The sequence below is a fragment of the Platalea leucorodia genome (assembly GCF_965183815.1).
Source record: "Platalea leucorodia genome assembly, chromosome: 3".
Lineage (NCBI taxonomy): Eukaryota > Metazoa > Chordata > Aves > Pelecaniformes > Threskiornithidae > Platalea > Platalea leucorodia.
In genome coordinates this window covers 91087266-91104544 of record NC_138825.1, presented here as the reverse complement: position 1 = coordinate 91104544, position 17279 = coordinate 91087266, and the positions used below count along the sequence as shown (strand labels likewise).

Genomic DNA, 17279 nt, shown 5'->3' with positions numbered 1-17279 from the left:
AATGGTTGTCAACAACACTAAGGATGCACATAATGACTAATACACACAGATGGGGAATGTAGCTGACTTCAGCTCTTAAAAGTCTGGTGTACAGGTTTAACAGAAGTGGCCCTAAGTAACTTAACAACTTCCAAATGAGAAAGCTGTTTTCAAAACGTAATTGAAGTTCCTGTAATATCGTAACATATACCAGGAACAACATGGATGTAATTATTAACTCATCAGAGCTGGAAAGATATGAATGCTAGGACTCATCTCCGCTAACATACCATTCAGCCAAAGTACATTTGGATAAACCTCTTTGATTGCCCATTTCCCTTTTCAGTACCAGTGCAAACTTCCAAGGCCATGTGGACAAACTACCTTTTGTACTCAAAAGGCAATAATAATTCAGGTGGCAAGCCTCATCTCTGGACACTTTTTTCTGTTTCAGCTAGGTCTGAATAGAAGGTGAAAAGGTCTTACTGAAGGTATTTCTTCTTTCCACCCTTCCATCATAAATGCCATAACTTCCTCTGTAAGATACTGGGCTGCACGACCATTGTTTTCCTTTTCAAATTTGATGTATCTCCGGATGTAGGAGACAACAGTCACTGAACTAAGCCAGCAAGGAGTATCCTTTATCTGCCTGTGCTGAAAACTGAAGCATCTCCTGGAATATCTGACCAAGGTTATTGCCACATTTTATAAATAATACAGCATGACAAATACTAACTGTACATAAACCAAATATATCTCATGGTTTATAGTTTGAGCTTAGCGATTCACAGGTCCAACAACTGACATATTAATAATAGATGACAGACTCGCAGGTAAAGTAGTACCTTTCTATACTATCTGTTCTCCATTTGTAAGTTTTGCAGATCTGGCCGCAACGATGTGCAATATGGCTAAATTCCTCCTACTCGAACACATTGCTCACTGAAAGAAATAAAATTATTTGAATAAGAAACTTGGATATTTGTAATCTCTTACACTATTAGCCCTTCAAATAAATGGTTATATGTCATTTGATGGTTATAATGTTTGCTATGTACTAAACTTTTTCAAATATTTACGTTTTGCCTTCCAGTGGAGTTGGAAGCAATCTCAACATTTGACATTTATACTCCTCTTTCACTGGAGAGATTGCTTTTCTGTTGTTTATTAAAATTCTCACCCCCTTTAGATACTAATCAGTATTTTGCTTCCATGGGATATACTGGGATATGTTAGAAGAACTTGTTTGATCCCATGATCTCGAGTGCTTTGTCAGCAGACCCTGAGTATAAAGGGCATGTTAAAGAGCAAACGACTGGTCTCCCCAGTTAGCAGTAAGATTAAGCCTTTTATCTTGCATAAATCCCAATGATTAAGAAATTCAAAATCAACATGAAAAAATATTTTTTCACACAATACATAATGAAACAATGGTCTTCACTGAGATGTTCCTGTGGTCATTAACAGGGATATTCTGTAATGGTTTGGAACTCTGTCCTGGTTTCATAAACCACGACAAACTCAGATAGAAAAAAAGAATATCTAATCATAATAGTGATACATATTTCATATGAGATATGAAATCTCATATTCCAGTGTTTAAAAAGAAGGCCCTATTCAGACAGGGTTACACGTGAAGCCCCTCATTTGAAAGACACGATGCCATATATACACCATTCTAGTTTCTAGTCTTTTTCTCTGAGGCAAGGTTTTGGAGTTGAGAGTTCTTAGAGCAGTGTAAAAATGCTATCCAATATGGTCATTCTTATAGATAATACCAACACAGACAGGGAAGAACAACTCAAAGGGGGCTTGTCACATGTGTTGGAGGCTGCATTAAAGTACCATTGAAAGTTGATAGGGCAGACATTCAAACGGGTCATCGCCGCCAAGATCCAACTACGAGCTTTTTAACTGCAGCAACTTTAAGATATGCTATTGGAGCTGGAATTACCACGACTGCTGGCACCAGACTTGCCCTCCAATGGATCCTCGCTCAAGGATTCAAAGTGCGCTCATTCCAATTACAGGGCCTCGAAAGAGTCCTGTATTGTTATTTTTCATCACTACCTCCCCAGGTCGGGAGTGGGTAATTTGCGTGCCTGCTGCCTTCCTTGGATGTGGCAGCCATTTCTCAGGCTCCCTCTCCAGAATCAAACCCTGATTCCCCGTCACCCATGGTCACCACGGTAGGCACAGACAGTATCAGGCACTGGAACAGGCTGCCCAGGGAAGTGGTTGAGTCCCCATCACTGGAGCTATTTAAAAGGGTCGATGTGGTGCTCGAGGACATGGTTTAGTGGTGGATTTGGCAGTGATTGATAGGTTAACGGTTGGACTCAAGAGTCTTTTCCAACCTTAATGATTCTGTGATTCTATGGTCAAGGGGTTGATGGAGAAGCATGTGTATGGACAAGATGTGAAGCGCTGGTAAGGGAAAGAAGGGTTGATGAGGAGGCAACTGAAAGGTGGCAACGATGGACATATGGAGGAAGAAAGGCTGCAAAAGTAGAGCAAGAAGATTCACCTGGGTGATGGGAGCATCTGGAGAAGGAATGAGAGGTGGTCACTGTGGTAAGGAGAAAGAATGTTTTATAAAACCTGCCAAGGAAAATATGTACATATGAAAGACTGTAATTTCAATTGCTAAAAAAAATATGTAATGAAGTTATGAGCAAGAGTGTTTGGAAAAAAAGACCTTGGACAACATGATGAATTAAAAGTATGACAGACTCAGAGAGAGGTTGGCTGTGCCGTTGAGAAGGGGTTTGAGAGACACAGGGAACAGGTAATACCTGCAGGTCTATTAATTCTTTTTATCCTTCGAGGCCATCTGCTGCGGGGGAATTTGAGGATTTCAGACATTTGTTCAGTATTTCTCGATGCTGGGATGGCAACATGAAAAACCCAGTGGAACAAAATAAAAACGTTTAAGGGGAAAAGTGAAAACTTTTGTTTCAGCCACGTCTGTGACAGTACCGCGGGAGAGGCGACGCCCCGTTCGGCACTCCCGGATGCGCTCAGTGCCCGGCACGCCGTTACCAGCAGCGCCGACGAGAGGGGGAGAGCACCCACCGACCGACACACCCGCCCGCCCGCCCGGCCCGGGCACGCCACCGCCGCCCTGAGGGAACGGCGGCCCTCCCCACGCGCCCTAACGGCCGCAGCACCCGCCGACGCCGTCACCGCGCACGCGCGCCGCCCCCTCCCGCCCTCAGGGCGTGCTTCACTCCCGCGTGCGCCGACCGCGCAGCGTCGCCCCGCCCCCGCCCCGCCCCCTGCCGGCGTGCCTGCTGCGCAGGCGCAGTAAGCCCTGTCTCTCCCCTCCCTCCCCCTCCACCTCCACCCCCCGCAAGGCGGCTTCTGATTGGCCCGGCCTCCACCCGCCGCTGGCCAGTCAGGAAGCCCGCCCAGGACCCCGCCTCTTTAGAACGCGCGGCGGCCGCAGCGGCCCCTGACAGCGGCGGCGATGGCGGCGGCGGGGCTGGCGCTGCGCGGGGCGATGGCCCCCGGGGCGGCGGGGGTGGCCGTGCGCTGCTGCCGCCGCCGCGGCGGGCTCTGGAGCCGCCTGCCCCCGCTGCCGGCCGCGCCACGCCGGTCCGCGGCGCACTTCGCTTTCCAGCCGGACCCGGCGCCCAGCGCGTACGGTGAGAGCGGGGCCGGGCCGGGGCCCACCCCGCGGGCCGGGCTCACCCTCGCTCTGCTGCCGGGTCCGCCCCGCCGCCGCCGCCTTCTCGGGGGAGGCCCCCGCCCGGCAGAGGTGGAGCGGAGGGGGAGGAAGGGAGGGAGGAAGGGTGAAGGGTGAAGGGTGGGCGCTTCCCGCCTCCGCCCCCTCGGGCCGCCCTGCCCCGGCGAGGCGCCGGCGGTGGCCGCGGGAGCGAGGCCTCCCCGGCGGGGCAGCTGCCGCCAGCCCCAGCGCTGGGGACCAGACCCCGGGCAGCGGCGGCGGCCTCCGCCTGTGCGCCTTTCCCCCGCTGTGTCCGCGGCGCTTCCCCCTGCGGGTTTTCCGCGAAAACCTCGTGCTGTGGGTGGGAAGGCCCCCGTGGGCCGCTGGCGGGGGCGGCGGTGCTTCAGGCCTCTTCGGCGGCCCGCCGGTACCGCGCTGGGGGCGTTTGATGGCGGCCGGCGCAATAGTTGCGATAGGCCCACCCGTCATCTGCTCAGACCTGCAAGCACTTCCCCTGCCCTTCCCCTGTGCCAGCGGTAAAGCTTCTGTCAGTAACTTAATGACCGACATCCATCCCTATTTTTTTATTGGGTGCTTAAGTCATGAATGTGATAATAAACCTGTGATTAATAAAGACTGCTGTCTAGTGAGAGGTTTGAGGTAATCCTCGTGATCACACGATTGAGAGTAAACACAGATCAGTTGGAAATGAACAGCTCAAGATGAGAGTTGGTGTTTTGACTTGATTTCTGAGGTGCGTCCCCACAAGTGACTAGCGCGAAGTTCTCCTGGAAGAAGCCTGCCAGCGGCAGAAGAGCCGTTTCTCTTACATGAACCACACTGTCTCCTAGAAGGGTGTTACTTAGTTGGATACCTTGGTGTTCCAGCTTGGTCATTTAAGTCTGAGAAAGCTGTTGGCCGTTTCTGTTAGTCATTGGGAGGTATAGGCACCCAAGGTGTCATGGAATAAAGCTTGTGTGCTGCAGGTCGCTGCTTGAGATCATAGTGAAGAAGCTGTAGTGGGGCAGGCCAGTTTTTGTTGCCGTTTATTAACAGAAAACTGCTTCCGTTTCATTTAAAATACACTTTGAAATTCTGTGAAAAATAGTGAAAGTAAAATGAAGTTATGCTAATACCTATCCTGATAATGTCAAGATAATGCTTCTCCAACTCCACAGTTCAAATCTGAAGGGCACAATTAGTTTCTTCTTTCCCATAAGGGCTGATAGAGAGGCCTTTACCATAAGCAAGAGCAGTGGGTCAGAACAGTCAGTGTGAGGAGTTTCTGACAGTTGCTTAAATAATAAGCATTTATTTATAACAAGTACTGGAAAGATTGTATCTTGTGGAAAAGATAACCTAAATACTAATGTAGATTACTTGGGAAAGAGAGAAACAACTGCTGTTCCCCAGCTTTCCTTCCCTTGAATTTGTGCATGTTGATTATTTGTAGCTTTCATATAATTTGAACAGTTACCGTAACTTTTTTTTACAGTTTGCTATTCTTAAAGGGCCGTGTAAAGTGTAACAAGTGAAGCTACCAAGCACAGGAACGTGTAGGAATGCAGCTACTCAGCTCTGGTGTGGCATGACATGAGTCTTTAACAAAAAGTGCTAATGTTAATTAACAGTTTAGGAGGAAGGGAAGCTGAATGGTTGTTGAGAGATACTGTAGCTACTGGAAACAGAATGTAGTTATTTCTGATTTCTAACACCTGTTCTCATGTTTGTCTGGGATCTTCACCTAACCTTCACCTTTTTTTTTTTTTTTTTAACATGCTGTGTGTGCTGGTAGGTAGTATTCTCCTGGGCTGTGGCTCCTGGACATGACTTAGGCAGAGGTTTTGCTGGTTAAAGAGCTACCAAATGCCAGCCAGGCAATTTCTTATTAATTCAGTTTCTGATAAGGCATTATTTTATTTGCTTGGAGAATCTGAGTTGATCACAGTAGTGGGGACTTGGCTATTGTTTTGTTCCATCTTTGCTTTCAGGCCTGTTTGTTTTTCCTTGCAGTGCTGGAATGAAGAAGGGCACTTGGGTAGCCTTTCTTGGTTTTGAAGGTTTTCTTTCAATCCGCGCTGCAGAAGATTTTAATACAGCAATATGTGGTGCATTTGCTTTACCCATTTTAAGTATAGCTGGTCAGCATCAAGTTTTCTTTCTTTGGAGTATGGACCTGATGCTTCTGACACTTTCTAACTGCAGTCCAGAGAGCAGTCCGGTGGCCTAGAAAATTTCTGATAATAATAGGTGTCTGTAATAAGGAAAGGCTGGAACTTTAAAAAAAATAATTAAAGAATGATGCAGTAAGCTTAATGAGAGCTGGTGAATCTCAGCAGAAGGGATCCCAAACCTCAAAACAATAATGCTTTACTATGGTTTCTTCCTTTGACAAACCGTTGTATTAGTCGTTGTTTCTAGTGTTTGACTAAGCATTGCAAAGCTGCATTTGCTCTAGCTAAGAGCATAGTTTTTGAAGAAAGGTTGAATGCAGGGTGGTAGAATTATAGTCCTTTGGATTGCATAGTATACCATGCTCAATCCCATCTGTGCCATAATTTAAGTTCACTCTAGAAAATGAGCCTTGGGTACTCCTAACAAGGATCTTGTTTATGACACTTTTAACTAAGTTTTTAGTCATGTTTTGCACCAGTGTTTTCTAATGTACTTTGTGTTTTGAGCTAAATTAAATGGCTAAATAATGACTTTCATGCAGGGCACACTCAGAAGATGAATCTCTTCCAATCCATAACAAGTGCCTTGGACAATGCTTTAGCCAAAGATCCAACTGCAGGTATACTATACTCATTAGTGTGTTTTGCTTTGTATAAATTGCATTTTGTTTTGCCTGTGTGTGTACAATATTAAATGCATGTCTTGTGGCCTTTAAAGTTTTCTAATAAGTTATTTCTACACTTTGATCTCAAACAAAACTTAAAAATGTGTTGTATTAACAGATTATTAATGAATTTTATGATCTAAGATGCAGTTGTGTCTTCTGTCTTAGCTGGGTGTATTTCGCTTGAAAGTTGGGACAGAAAGATACACTGCTTAACATGCTTCTGGTATTACTGATATGAACTGTACTTAAGGGCAGCTTGAGTCCCACCAGTAAGTAAAGGAGGTTTTAAAATGTAAATCTTAGCTTTTAATTCCTTCAACTCTCTGCTCAAAAAGTGGTATTTTTTTTAGAGACTGTGTATAATCCTTGCTCTGTCCATTCTTCCTTCTCTCCTTCTCTGCCCTCCAAAATTCCTTTCCAGCTTTACTGATTTCCATTCATCATTGTGCATAGACAATGTAAGATTTTCTAGGCTCTTGCAGTCTGGATAACCTATAACTTTGAAGAAGTTAGTTCATCAGAGCTTGATTTAAAAGGGTTATCCTAAACTCTTTTGCACAGAACTATTTACTCCACTTCTAGTTCTTATACATAACAGGAGGCCTATTGCTTCTGTTGTCATAACAAAGGCATGATGATGGCCACATATCTGAAAGAGATGTTTAATGTCTTGAACACAGCTGCAAAAGCTGTATGATCTTGTGTAATTTTGGTTTTTCTTTTTAGTGTGTTAGTAACTCTTTTTGGCACTGCTTGATCCACTGCTCAAGTTGGAAGTCTGACTAATCGTCTAATCTGTTAGGACAAATTCCATGTTGTCTGTCCACTACTATGCCTGTATACATTCCCTCTCAATCGACAGCTGTGTTATAATCACCTTTATTAAATTAAACTTAGACAGCTGAGGGTAAATTACTGCCAAGAACAGATTTTAGTACCATTTCTGTAGAATCAGACATATAAAAGCAAGTAGAATGTTAGTCCATCAGGAGCATCAGTCCATCTACCGGAAGGATCAGAAGGAGGATCTGGGTAACTACAAGCCTGTCAGCCTGACCTCGGTGCCGGGGAGAGTTATGGAGCAGATCATCCTGAATGCCATCATGCAGCACATACGGGACAACCAGGGGATCAGGCCCAGTCAGCATGGGTTTATGAAAGGCTGGTCCTGCGTGACTAACCTGATCTCCTTCTATGACAAGGTGACCCCCTTCATGGATGAGGGAAAGGCTGTGGATGTGGCCTACCTGGACTTTAATAAAGCCTTTGACACCTTTTCTCACAGCATTCTCCTGGAGAAACTGGCTGCTCATGGCTTGGATGGGCTGTCGTGGTTTAACCCCAGCCAGCAACTAAGCACCACACAGCTGCTCGCTCACTCCCCCCCGATGGGATGGAGGAGAGAATCGGAAGAGTAAAAGTGAGAAAACTCATGGGTTGAGATAAAGACAGTTTAATAGGTAAAGCAAAAGCCACGTGCACAAGTAAAGCAAAGCAAGGAATAAATTCACTGCTTCCCATGGGCAGGCAGGTGTTCAGCCATCCTCAGGAAAGCAGGGCTCCATCACGCGTAACGGTTACTTGGGAAGACAAACGCCATCACGCCCAATGTCCCCCCCTTTCTTCTTCCCCCAGCTTATATACTGAGCATGATGTCATATGGTATGGCATAGCCCTTTGGCCAGTCTGGGTCAGCTGTCCTGGCTGTGCTCCCTCCCAGCTTCTTGTGCACCTGGCAGAGCATGGGAAGCTGAAAAGTCCTTGACTAGTGTAAACTCTATTCAGCAAGGACCAAAACATCAGTGTGTTATCAACATTATTCTCATCCTAAATCCAAACCACAGCACTATACCAGCTACTAGGAAGAAAATTAACTCTATCCCAGCTGAAACCAGGACAACGGGCGTACTCTTCACTGGGTAGAAAACTGGCTGGATGGCTGGGCCCAAAGAGTGGTGGTGAATGGAGTTAAATCCAGTTGGTGGCTGGTCACAAGTGGTGGTCTCCAGGGCTCAGGACTGGGGCCAGTTCTGTTTAATATCTTTATCAGTGATCTGGATGAGGGGATCGAGTGCACCCTCAGTAAGTTTGCAGATGACACCAAGTTGGTCATGAGTGTTGATCTGCTGGAGGGTAGGAAGGCCCTACAGAGGGACCTGGACAGGCTGGATCGATGGGCTGAGGTCAACTGTATGAGGTTCAACAAGGCCTGGTGCCGGGTCCTGCACTTTGGTGACAGCAACCCCATGCAATGCTACAGGCTTGGGGAGGAGTGGCTGGAGAGCTGCCTGGCAGAAAAAGACCTGGGTGTGCTGATCAACAGCCAGCTGAATATGAGCCAGCAATATGCCCAGGTGGCCAAGAGGGCCAGTTGCATCCTGGCTTGTATCAGGAATAGTGTGGCCAGCAGGACCAGGGAGGTGACAGTGCCCCTGTACTTGGCACTGGCGAGGCTGCACCTCGAGTTTTGGGACCCTCACTACAAGAAGGACATCGAGGTGCTGGAGTGTGTCCAAAGAAGGACAACGAAGCTGGTGAAGGGTCTAGAGCACAAGTCTTCTGAGGAGCAGCTGAGGGAGCTGAGGTTGTTTAGCCTGGAGAAGAGGAGGCTGAGGGGAGACCTTATCACTCCCTACAACTACCTGAAAGGAGGTTGTAGCGAGGTGGGGGTTGGTCTCTTCTCCCAAGTAACAAGCAATAGGACAAGAGGAAACGGCCTCAAGCTGGGCCAGGGGAAGTTTAGGTTGGATATTAGGAGAATCTTCTTCACTGAAAGGTTAGTCAAGCACTGGAAGAGGCTGCCCAGGGAAGTGGTTGAGTCTCCATCCCTGGAGGTATTCAAAAGATGGGTAGATGTGGTGCTTAGGGACATGGTTTAGTGGTAGACTTGGCAGTGCTAGGTTAACAGCAGTGTTAGACTAACGGTTGGCCTTGATGATCTTAAGGGTCTTTTCCAACCTAAACAATTCTATAATTCTATGAACCTAAGGTCATATATAATCTTCAGCCTTTTAGTTGCTTTAAGGTCCCAGTCTTGCTCCTCAGCTTTGCAGGGCTGGATCTTTGCAAAGCCCTTTGCAGGACCATGTTGGAATTCTACAGTCTAGACGTGTGAGTTGTCAGTATCACCCTACTTACTGAATTAATTAGTACTTCTTGCCATAGAAAGCATGTCCTTCATATATTTTTAGTTGTGTGGGAATTGAGCAACTGTTTAAGTAGTGGAAATCCTCATACTTGTGTTGATGAGAATTAGAATCTGTCGAGGAAAATATTTTCAATGGCTGAACAGAATGAGTAAGTCCACACAAGTTTGCTGATACCAGCATTAAATGGGAATTTTTTATGCCATTTGGCTCAAAAGTGAGTAGCCATATGGTAATGGAAAGGCCTTACAAAGATTTTAAGTACATAAAAAAGCAAACAAATTAATACTAAAAATGAATTAGAGAGGTGATCTGGGGATATGCTTCAATCATATACCCCATGACTGCATTAGCTTTATATCATTATACAAGTTATTTTTCTCTAAGTGGTGTCATTAATATGATTGTCAGAAGTGTGTTAATCCCTTTTAGTCCTTCCAATCGGAAATGAATTTTATTTAAATAAAAATAATATTTGAAAGGCAAGGAGGCTAACTCATTATTTTGTGTCCTTTAGAATATGGAGAGTCTTTAGAAATTTGGGAATTATTGGAACTGACCCCAGTTCATGCAAGCTGCTATTGGTGATACTGCTGCACATCTCTTACATGCTTAAAAAAATTGAAATGAGCAATACTTATTTCTGTGAATTAAATAACAAAACTGTTTTAAGAAAAAAATAGACATCATCATTCCATAAATTCAAAGAAAAAAACCCCAGATTAGTTGATATGAAGCTAAATTTTAAAGGCAATTACTTTTAGTGATAAAACTTCATTGACTACATCACCCACACCATAAGGATAGTAGTGTTGAATACTGAGAGTTGTCCTGGTTATTAGATATCCGTCTTTTCTGTAGAGGAGTTCCTCTGAAGTCACTCTTCAGGGATCTGGCAAGTATATTTGGAGAAGGTTTCAAATTTCATGTTGGATTGGTATTTTAAAGAAAGCTTAAGCCTGATGTTTTTCAAAACACTACATTTACCGAAATCTGTAGATGACGAATGCAGATGGTTACCAGTTGAAGCAGGACACGTAACTTCAATGACTCTTTAGTGACTGAATGTAACTGTTTCTTGGAATTCCATTTATTAATTTAGATTTAGATATTGTGATATTATAGAATATTTCAGAAAAATAAATGGGTGTTTTAATGAAAGCATAGCTGAATCAGTTTCATGAATTCTGTTTTGAGACATAGTTGTGTTGCTGTACTGATTCCTCATTAACCTTGGTTCTTTATTTGTTATAGTTAGGCTGTGCATGAGAAGCACTAAAGTCTAGATAAGTCTTGAAGTAAAATGAAATGTTAAGTGCTACTTATGTTAGTGTCTCATATAAAAACCTTTGAAACACATTTGTTAAAAATAAGATGCATTGGAGTAACATTAGCCTCCTCTACTGTTCTTATTTTTCAGTAGTATTTGGTGAAGATGTGGCCTTTGGTGGAGTCTTCAGGTGTACAGTTGGCTTGCGAGACAAATATGGTAAGATAACTTTTAAATCTGACATTATTTTCATACTAGCATCTCTGTTCTTTTGTTCCCCTCTGTGGTTTGTAGGAGAAGAGAAGAACACATGGGAGAGAAGCCTTGTAAATGGAGTTCCATTTTCCTTTCTGTCCTTGGAAATAGAAAAAGTTTTGAATGTCTTACCATATATGTAAGCTTTTGAAACTTTCTGACATAATTTCAGGAGTCTTCTATTTCTTCAACTAACTTTATCAATATAACTTCATTATTTTAAACTGCAATTGGACCAGATATTCATCATTGTGGCCCCATTTAATTACTGTAATCAAATTAAAGCCTCTTAGCAACAATACATGGTGATGCTTTTTGGTCCTATCTGTCAAGAACTGTGAAGGAATTATGTTGAAATGGATTTAAACTCTTTGTTAAATATAGTATTTTCTAGCATGGCCTGGAAAGCCACTATAGAAATGATGTGTTATAGCTATGCTTGTGCTTCAGCTAGACTGTGATTGGTTTACTTATTTGGGAGACTCGTGTGAAGGCATTAAGAGAAATGGTACAACCTTTATCTGAAAAAATCTTAGAAGTAGCCTTTATCACTGGATAGGAAAAAAACAAGTTTGCAAAAGTAGATGAAAAATAAGATGGTACTTAATCATCTCATAACCTCAGACAGTTGAGGTGAGTTCAGTGGAAGAGGAAAAATAGTTACTTGCAGGAACTTTTTAAATTTTGTTGAAAACTTATTTTTTAAGTAAATTTTAAATAGGGAATTTCTTTAAAACTTGCAGGAGCTTTTAAAAATTTCTTGTGTGATCTGTGATTTAAATTAATCTGTATATTGTGTTCATTTTGGAAGAAACTTACTTCTGCTTCTGGGGGGACAGTCTCCTACAGCTGAGTATCAGTGGTTTCGAAGAAAGGTGGGGGGAAGGAAAACACTTTCTTTCAGACCGTGTGTTGTTGCACAAGCATGTAAGTAAGTGTCACGTTCACAGTTCGTGATGGATCGAATTTAACCGCCTAGTTAGTGATACCTGGTTGGCAAATCTAGAGGACTTTTCAAAGTCCTTCACTGTTCTTCCACTTAAGTTTCTTCGTTGGTTATCTCTTTGGTGTGGTTTCATTAAGTACCCATTTTACTGCGAGAATTACTGTTACTGGAATGCTAAAAAAAGAACCGGTGTTTCATGTACAGCACACTAGGTAGTTCTCACTCTCTGGTTTACGTTACATTATGTTAATGTTCAAATAGTTTGGATAGGACTTTTATTAGCAATGATCTTTAGCGCTGCATGTTGAGGGTGAGTTAGAGTTTTGTAACTCTGGTGTGATATGGTAACTCTTTACTAGACTTCAGGTGAAAACGAAGCCTCTGAGACAGCAGTTGGTTGCTGGAAACATGGGCAACAGAAGACTTCATTTGGGAAATAAGCAGCAGGACCAGATGGCTCCATAAGCAACCTTCTTGTTTTTTAGTGAACATCTCCTGTTTAAAAGACAAAAGCAGCAAACTTTATATTGTTAGGGTGCTGCTTTGAGGGTTGCTTGTTGGTTTTCTTTGAAGTAAGAAAGTCATAGAGTATTGGCATGAAGGAAAGACATTATTTAATTCTTGTAGTAGCATTTTGTAGATGGTGTATTCAGAAGTGCCAGTGCTGTTCAAAGACTCTCTGACAGCCCTTGCTCCAGAGTGCAGGGGTACTCTTGAGGGAGTGCAAAGAACTGTTTACACTGTGTTAGTCAAGTATGGTAAGCAACAGTCACAGCACATCAGCAGCCTAGCTAGAATCAGATTTATTTTATGGGCATAATAACAAAGATTTTAAATGAGGTTTTTGAGGAATATATGACATGACTTTGGCAATATTTGAAAAGGACCCCTTTAAAGCATGGGAGGCAACATGAGAAATTGTGGAAGTACGTATATGAACATTGAACAAGGGCTAATGAAAGCTAGTATTGCCATTTGATCAAAAAGGGTACTGATCTCTTTATGGTGAATCAGAGGATAGATTTGATAAGGAAAAACTAAGTAGTGCTCTTGTTTCATGTGATTGTAAAATAAAATGTGTGGGTACATAAAGTGCTGGTGAGATCAAATTGACGAGGTTGGAAACTATCTCTTCACATTCATTCAGAGCCTTGCAAAGATTGTACCTGCTAGAGGAAAAGTGTGTTAGCTGGAAGAGAAGGAAAAATTTGAAAACCTTTTGCTGGTTTCCTACTTAAAACAAACAAACAAACAAACAAAACACCAAAAAAACCCAAACCAAGTTTGTCTTACAGATTCATTATAGAAAGATCTTCCTAAGATCCATTTGTCTTGCAGATTCTGAGATTTAGGTCTGGGTAAGAAGTGAACTGAAGATGTTACTAGTGATTGACAGAGAAGGGGGTGGAGAAGGCATGACAGGAAAAAGAAATGAGTTCTTTATGCTGCTGCTGAGGTGCCAATAAGTAAATGAAGGCAATATCTGAAATACAAATTTGGACAGAAAGAGAAGTCTGAAGATAAAAGGTGAATTTAGTAGTCACTCACATAATGACAATTCAACTTTGTAAGGCAGATGACATGACACAGGTACCTTTTGGCTTCTTTCTTCACTAATAGTGAAATCCTGTAGAAAACAGGCAGTGGCTGAAGAGGGAATGACAAAGATGAACTAGAGGATGTACTGGAAATACAGTTACAATGCTGAGGAGAACCAGGAAAGACTGAAAGTGCAAAAATTGAAGGAATCCAAAATTTCAAGAGGGGTGTGGCTATCTATCAGTGTTGTCTTAGAGATTAAATAAGTTCTGGATGCAGTGCTTGTATTATACAAAGGCGAGAGTCCATGTAAAATAAGGAGGAATTCCAGACAGAATTGATGAACAAGCAACCTCATGGATCTTACCTGTACAAGAAAGATTACATACATTTACTGACTCTTCTGTCCCCATTCCCCTGCTGCATTTACCATCAACATAATAATAGGAGATAAAAGTGATATAATAGGTTGTTTCTGTAGGTTGATGTAAAATATGAAGGAATGAATGTTTTTTTTCTCCTCTCCTGGAAGAGGGAGGTTGGTTGTTTTTTTGTTTGTTATTTTTTTTTCCCTGTAGATAATCAAAATCACTAGGTGGCAGTCTATGCCTATAAATAGTTATTTGGATACAAATTGATAGTTCCTTTTTAAGCACTTTCATAGAAGACAAGGGCTAAATATCACCTAATATTATAGTAGGGAGAATTTAGTGTATTAATACTCAGTAGTACTACTCTACAGATGTTGGTTGCTATCCAGACTGTTACTGAAGTTTCTCTGGAGAGATAGAGAAGAGATTTGCTTTTAGAATAAATCTGTCATTGAATCTAACGCCCTTTTTTGCCAGGAAAGCCATTTAAGCCTGAGTGCAGAGTAATGTTGTAATATAAACACAGCTAAAGATCTATACTAGTAAGTGAAAGAAGTCAAGCTCATTGACTTTGTAAGGAAATAAATCCTAATTTTTGATCGGATGAATTTTTGACATGCTACAAAGAATTTTGTTTGAAAATGTTTAATTGAGGAATCTCATGTAAACAAATCAGTATGTGGAAGTTTCTTTTCCATGATAGCTATGACTTAGGATAGTGTGTTTGTTCTTATACATCTTATGTCAATATCTAAAATAGGCCATTCCAGTTTTCTGGCATCGCTTTGCTGCTCATGATCCTTCTATTGGTGTTAGTATGTTTTGCATGAAGTGAGTGCTTAGAAATCTGTTGCTGTATAATCGTCTGTCCTGAAAATGAGTAGACTCCCTGAAATTTTTATGTGGAGAGGTCCTTTCAGATAAGGGAAGGGAAATAAGTCTTGGACAGTTTTTTTTCCTTTGTTCCCTCCCTCTGATCTTGGACACTGGAAGGCATATTCTTGTTTTATTTCTTGTCTCCTTCCCCGTCACTCCCTGCCAGGTTTTTGATTGTCACCATTTTGCAGAGGTTGCATACTCTAACCTGTAGAGTATCTTTATTGAAGTAATGAATGTCTGCTGTTCCGTAGTCCGCTGTCTGGAGATGTTTCCTGTCTCTAAAGCAAAGATGTAAACTGCATGATTGATAGCCTGCTTCCTTGACTACTGTATTTTTGTAGCCTAGGTAATGTGTGCAAACATTTACTCATTTATTTATTTATTTTACAAAAGGGAAGTACCTTATTATTTTGGTCCTTTGAAGAAAATACTATCTGAATGAAATAGCTGTACATTTGTCTTTGAGTCTGCAGATGGATTTGAAAGAGTGATCTTGGAATGTGAATGCATGTGTCCTATTGCTTTCCCTGAAGTGTGAAATAAAGTTGCAGCATGTAAAGATCAGTATCATCCACATGACAAAAATACAGAGGAGATCAGAGGTAGGGATTAGATGACAGGAGGTAAAGAAATGAGAGAAGAAAACAGAGGATAAGGTAGGTAAGTGGAGAAAGTGGATGGAAGTAAAGACTGAGACACAAGAATAGCAGAAATAGTGATTGACAAGGAGAGCTACTCAGAAAAATGCCAGAGCAGGTTTTTTGGGGGTAACTCCAAAAGAAGACCTATCTAGCCTACTGTGGCCAAAAATGAAGATTTTGAGATTATATAAAAAGGGAAGTGAAGTATACATAATACTTTCCTTGAATACTCTCCCTGCTGTCCTCCGAACACTTAAAACTTGAGGGCTTCCTTATCTAGAAGTGCCTCTGTGTCGTCATCGGCCTCAGTAGCGATTTGTCTTGAATAACACTCTGGTCTGTGCTTGAAGGGAGGCTCTAATGTGCACTTACTGCCATGTCAAAAGTCTATTTTTAGCGAGGGTAAGGATCAAGAGCCTTTTGACTACTTCAAAGCTTGATGTTCTCAGAATGTGGAATAGGATCAGTCCTTGCTCAGAACTCTGAGAATCCAACAGAGGTAAGATTGGCTTGGCAGGTCTTTCCCTGTAGCAGTGCTTTGGGGAGACTGAAGTTTTTTGGTTTATGTGTTCACTTTTATAGATGAGATTTGGGTAGGTGATAGAAACCAAACCCAGGAGAATTGGAAGAATTGAATACATTTAAAAAATTGAAATCTTAGATCGAGTTATTGCCCATGTTTGTTGTCATCTCAAAAAGTAATATACATCTTTAGTAATTCATGTCTCTGTGCTAACAAATATTTATGTACAGGCTTTCCAATACTACAGCTGTTTGTAGGTGTTATCAGTTACATGCAGACACCTCACACAGATGCATCCATTTGTATGTATGTGTTTGGATAATATGTTTCAGTGAAGTTATGTTTCACTCAAAAGCTGGGAAGTTACTATGCTTGCCAAAAAGTTTGCACTATAGACAGGAAAGTTGACCTAGTGAGGAAATGTGAAAGACCAGAATTTACTTGTTGCTAAGATTTCATGCAGGTTTGGATAGCCAGGGAACTAGAAGTTTCCCTTTAGAACAGGAGTAGTGTTTGAGCCTTATGTCTCTTTAACTAAGCAGATTGCAGTTCATTTTAGAGACTGCTTTCCTCAGTATATCTGATGTCTAATTAGAGCTCATTAGAGCTTTTCATGTTCCTGTTAATGTATCTGAAAAACTGGAGTAAAAAAATAATTTTGAGTGTAGTCCTCTGAAAGTAATCTTGAATTGTCCACCTAGCAGATGTTAAGGGAGTTGGAAGAAGGATGGTTAGCAGGTGAACACATGAAAGATCCCTTTCTCCTGATGACCAACTCTCAGAGGGTCACAGTGTCTTCAGGAGCTAGCAGATTAAGTGCAATCATGTTTGATCAATGCTCAAATGAAAGAAGGATGTTGGGAAGAGAAAATAGATTTCTGGAGTTGTGTGAGGCAAGGAAGGAGCATTAGACCAGTGCCTGTAAGATGGAACTTTTTGTGAATGGTGAATTTGGGTAGGAGAAAGAGGTAGTTATTGGACTGGAAAGAGGTTCTATTTAATTAGAGGAATGAGAGCTTACTTATAGGGAGTGCTCTCACACATTAGAATAAAAATGGAAGTATTGGAGATCACTGACCTCTAGAGAATAAGGTAATTCTAATGTGATGGCCTGAAAACAGGTAGCTAGTGGAATTCTGAAACAAATAATGGAAAACACTTTCACATATAAATAAATTAAGTGTTAAGCAAGTTAATGGTGAATTATAGAGATGCTAGACA

The 17279-nt window shown here is 42.1% G+C and overlaps 1 protein-coding gene across 1 annotated transcript in view; it reads left to right on the top strand.

The window, feature by feature from the left end:
- The first annotated feature begins 3498 nt into the window (after positions 1 to 3498).
- Positions 3499 to 17279, top strand: part of BCKDHB (branched chain keto acid dehydrogenase E1 subunit beta) — a 140471-nt gene continuing 126690 nt past the window's right edge. Inside the window, exons 1-3 of the mRNA XM_082306713.1 lie at positions 3499 to 3626; positions 6363 to 6440; positions 11055 to 11123. Coding sequence (XP_082162839.1) covers positions 6377 to 6440; positions 11055 to 11123 — 133 coding nt within the window. The 5' untranslated portion in view covers positions 3499 to 3626; positions 6363 to 6376. The remainder of the gene's footprint in view (positions 3627 to 6362; positions 6441 to 11054; positions 11124 to 17279) is intronic.